We start from the raw sequence: 5,028 nt of genomic DNA, 5'->3' as shown, positions 1-5,028 counted from the left end.
CCTCTGAACCTCTTCTGAGTGATTCTGATTTATAACAGCTGATGAATCATCTGGGCCCATTTTAATTGAGGTTGTTTGATACAGCCATTAGACTCAGCCACAAACACTACAATGGGAAAGTCTGAGGAGGCTCAGCATTGATCTGAAGAATTACATTATTGATTTGAACAAGTCAGGAAAGTCACTTGGAGCCATTTCAAAGTAGTTACAGGTCCTAAGATCAACTTAGCAAACAACTGTTTGTAAGTATAAAATGCAAGTACATTGCCACAATCAGGAAGAAAACACAAATATCACCTGTTGCTCTGAGAAAACTGGTCAGGATGGTCAAGAGTCAACTAAAAAACACCAAAAAGCAAGTCTGCAATGAATTAGAAACTGCTGGAAGAGAGGTGGTAAAGGAACAAAGGAATGAGGCTAGAATTGAGGTCTTCCCATCGAGAATAGGTGAACTGTGCTGTTGAAACAAGCCCGAGCCAGGAAGCCAACAAATTTAGTTGAACTACACCGATTGTGTCCAGAGGACGGGTTAAAAATTCAGCCACGGGATTACCAGAAGCTTGTGGATGACTATGAAAAGCAGCTAACTGAGGTGAAAATGGCCAAGATACATTTAACCAAATATTAAAATTACTATTTTTGATGCAGCAGATTTGGTCACATTGTCAGAAGACCTATAAAAAATGTATTACTGATCCAAACTTAATTGCAATGATTTTGTGACAAAGTAGTATGTTTTCCTCTCATTCCATCACAGAAACATGAGAGCTGTATCATTGGGATTGAAGACTGGCTGATTGTGTAGCTCCTGACACATGGATAAAGAAGCACTGTGTCGTTTTGTAGAAGAAATTCAAACTCAGAAATATTTACAATATTAGTGTGGTTATAGTACAAACTGTTTTTCATAAATGAATAAACAAGCTGTTCTTGGAGGAAAAAATTAGGTCCCAAAACACAGTTAGGAATTAGGAACCATATATAAACAAGGTAAAACAGTATAAATTGTGTTGTCCTTTTAGGTCAGTTTATCTATTCAGTTTATTCAGTCATGAAAACAAAGATAGTTTGTTAATGCACCTTGTTTAGGTAGAACAAAAAATCAGCCAATGAAGATTTTCTCTCATTCTCATCTCATTAACGTTTCTTGTTTACCTGACCAGGCGATGTGCATCCACGGGGCGTCACAGTGGAGGATATAAAAACCACAGCTGCAGCAACTTCGTCATTCATCGGGTGTCAGCGTGTCCTTACCAGCAGCAGCTCTGTCAGGTGCAGTCATGCTCCGTCCTGCCCGTGGCCTTCTACTGCTCGCGCTCCTACTGTTGCTGAGAAGGAGCACCTCAGCTGTTCACAACGACGCCACAGAGTCCGGTCATACTCAGCTGGCCCCCGACACACAGGACGAGCCGGCTGATGAAGACACGAACCAGGCGAACAACGGCGGGAGACGGCAGACTGGCGCTGCACGTAATGGTGAGTCCAAAGTCTCGCATGACGCAGATACTGTACAGTTACATCACTTTGTGCCAAGCAACTTTTTTATCTTACAAAATGTGCAATTTCAAATTGATGACTGTGGCCTGTGTTGCAGCTGCGTTCACAACGTTTGCCTTGACATGTGATGTCGTTGTTTTGAGAAACAAACTTTTCAGACAAAGCGTTTGGTTGAAGAGAGCAGACAAGACAGAGCATAGGGGACAAAACATACACCCAAAAAGAAAACCGTTCAATAATGATGGGCTCGGCAGTAAAATAATATCACAATATTTTTAGGCTGCATTGCCATACACAATAGATATATCCTCAAAAACACTTCATAATTGTTGGGACTGTGCAACAAAATCAAGTTCATGATGTTTTTGACTAAAATACGTCGATATCGATATTGTTACAATAATGGGGATGCCTTTTGGTATTTAAATAATATTAATATTAATTATTATTAATATTAACACAATCATCAGTAATGTGGATATAACGACTGAGTGATGGATTTGCCCAAACTTAAAGCCTAAAGACTGAAAATGTCAAATCTAAATATAATTTTTTAAAAAGCATCTAGAATAAATGAAATATTTTTACAATTTACTCCAGATAAACAAGTTCTGCTACAAGCCCTTCACAGAAAATGTATTTATTCCGTTTTGTGTGCCCAGGAGCAATTCCAAGTGCTTGAAAAGATGCACTGAAGAATCAGAGGAGACAAAATATTTTTATCGAAAGTATCAACGTTTATATGAAATGGTGAACAGTAAAACCCAAAGTGGAAACAAGATCATTTAGGAGCTCATTCCTAGTAGGCTTGTATTTAATGGAACAGGATCAGAATATAATTAGGTCTCAGACAGAGAGACTTGAGTATGGCTGTTACATGCTAATATTGTTCTGTGTCTCTCCAAACTCTGGCAGCTTCTTTCTGAATTACAGTAGTTGTAGTTGCCAGAGATTAGGACGACCTGCTCCAGATGAATACATTGGGCTGCTTTTCAATATCCTGCTGAGATCCTCTCTCTTTTTTCTGTATTTTTTAGGTGATTGAAGAAAGACACATTATTTGTGTAAAGAGTTGTCCCTATAGTTATTTACTATTACCCTCCCAGAGAGTTGGGCGGCTTGTGAGAGATAATAAAAAAAAAAATTCAGAACTGAAGCTGCAGAGGCAGAGATATCCTGCCTTTCAGTGCCTGGTATGACTGACCCCTTATCAATGTTGGATCCCACACTTGCCATGATGCAGCTTGATAGCATATATATCATAATCATCATGATAATAATGAAGAATATACTTGAGTGAACGAAGAGCTACTTTTATATGCCACACCAGAGTTACAGGGAGGCAGTCAGGGCAGATGGTGGGCATACACAGTGCAGGACTTAAGTTTAACAGTGCTGTGGTCACCACAAGTCCATATTTTGGCAGGAAACGAATGAAATACATTGTTAATGTACACTTCACTGATAAGTTCAATATCAATAGTTTTGTGACCTACAAAAGGGGAAAACTTTACCTCTGCTACATTTTCTCATAAGTATATGAACAGTCGTATAAACAGATTGTGCCACATCAGAATGAACTGGAGCATACATATAAATATTTAGTTCATTTTCCATGTCTTAGGTCCAGACCAGAGTCAAGTGGGCTGCAGGGAGCTGAGGTCCACAAAGTACATCTCTGATGGCCAGTGTACCAGCATCAACCCCATTAAGGAGCTGGTGTGTGCTGGGGAGTGTCTGCCTGCCCACCTGCTGCCCAACTGGATCGGGGGTGGGAGTTACACTGGTAGGTACTGGAGCCGCCGCGATGCTCAAGAGTGGCGCTGTGTCATTGACAGGACCAGGACCCAACGGATCCGACTGCAGTGCCAGGATGGCAGTTCCAGGACCTACAAGATAACTGTGGTGACATCCTGTAAATGCAAGCGCTACACCAGAGACCAGAATGACTCAGGACACAAGGACACATCTGTCCACAGTGGTAAACAGAGGAAAAATCAGAGGAAGGGAGGACTCCCTGAGAAGAGAGCCGGGAGGCAGTCTGACAACTAAAACCCCTGTAATCTTGCAGTTACAGAGGAAACGCCTGCCTTCATCATGAAATTCATGGATGGTATAAATATGCAAATATAATCCAAATATTCAAGAAACAGGCCAAATAGAAGTAAAAGTTAGTAGTATAGATTTGTCTCCAGATTTTAAAACAGTTGTAAGATTAGTCTCTTGACCAAAGCACAGTTTAGTTAGTGGAGGATTTCAATGTTTTAGGAAATATACATATTTGCTATCTTTCATAGAGTTAGATATTTAAATGGATATCAGTCCTATTTTTAGGACAGTTAGCCTAGCTTAGCATAAAGACTGGAAGCAGGGGGAAACAGCTAGCCTAGTTTTGTCTAAAGTTAAACATAGACATACCAAAACCTCTAGAGCTCTATGATTAACATGTCCTGGCCTGTTTGATAACCGTGCACCAATAGAAATGAACAGAAAAACAACAATTTGGTTTTAGAGGGAGTGACGTGCTGGAGCTATTCCTTGGTAAACACACATTTTCTATCCATCCATAACTTCTGAGGCATCTTACTTGTGACAGTGCAGGTTGCCAGAACCAGTCAGTGGTTACAGGTTTTGTTTCTGATTCTGTACAGGCACGATGACACCAAATCAGGCAACTTTATTGTGATACACAGTACTGTACTGCTATTGTCAAGAGATTGTTTCAGCAACTCCCACACAATGTAATTTCTGTTGGTGTACAGATTAAACAAACAGCATACATGTTTCATCAGTGAGTTCTGCAACTGTTGCTACTTTGTACTGAGCCAGGCTAATTCTTTATTCCCTAAGGTTAACCACATCCTGACTTAAAATGTTGAACTATTCCTTTGACATGAACCAGCTGTTAACTAGCCAGCATGGTCCATTGATAAAGCAATGTTAATTTAAAAGAACATTCTATATTATGGGCCAGAGTCAGAACAGAAACTCCTTCAGTAAAGATGAAGGACCTGGATGTGTTAATCCGATATCCAAATACTGTACAAGAGCTGTTATTGTTACATGCAATAAGTCAGTTTTCAACAGTAGCATCTATTAGCTGTCAGTTAACTTGCATGTGTACAAATCTGACAGTGGCGGACACTTGACGACATGTTTAAAAGCAAACAGTTGTATAAAACAATCCTGACAATACAGTATCAGAAAACAAAATTGTCAGATGAGTTATGGCACTTTATATCAACTGTGCAAGTCTGACTTTCTTCAGAACCAAGCCTTTATTTCTAGGGATGCACGATATATATGGGACAGATAAATTATCAGCCCAATAATAGAAAAGGTACGTTATCAGTAATCAGCAGATATAAAAATACAAAATACAAATTCCTTTTGTTCACTTAACAGGTGCAGCACCTACACACAGTAGGTGGCGGTATGCACCTTTAAAGTTGTTTTGTGAGCAGGCAATAAACACCGAGAAGGACAACATAAACTCTGTTGTTGTGCTCATGACATCGAACTGCTGCTCCT

At 39.8% G+C, this 5,028-nt stretch overlaps 1 protein-coding gene across 1 annotated transcript; it reads left to right on the top strand.

The window, feature by feature from the left end:
• The first annotated feature begins 1,167 nt into the window (after positions 1 to 1,167).
• On the top strand, positions 1,168 to 4,321 carry sostdc1b (sclerostin domain containing 1b). Its single transcript, XM_030411403.1, has 2 exons — positions 1,168 to 1,476; positions 3,122 to 4,321. The coding sequence occupies exons 1-2, from the start codon at positions 1,281 to 1,283 to the stop codon at positions 3,547 to 3,549; spliced, it is 624 nt and encodes a 207-aa protein (XP_030267263.1). The 5' UTR covers positions 1,168 to 1,280; the 3' UTR covers positions 3,550 to 4,321.
• Positions 4,322 to 5,028: the final 707 nt, after the last annotated feature.

This window comes from Sparus aurata, chromosome 3 (assembly GCF_900880675.1).
Source record: "Sparus aurata chromosome 3, fSpaAur1.1, whole genome shotgun sequence".
NCBI classification, from domain to species: Eukaryota; Metazoa; Chordata; class Actinopteri; order Spariformes; family Sparidae; genus Sparus; species Sparus aurata.
This window is presented reverse-complemented; position numbering and strand designations above follow the sequence as displayed.

Bases quoted from the DNA above. Each gene is read 5' to 3' on its own strand.
- sostdc1b (XM_030411403.1), top strand. From the start codon at position 1,281: ATGCTCCGTCCTGCCCGTGGCCTTCTACTGCTCGCGCTCCTACTGTTG. The intron at 1,477-3,121 runs GTGAGTCCAAAG...TCCATGTCTTAG, and splicing joins GACTGGCGCTGCACGTAATG to GTCCAGACCAGAGTCAAGTG.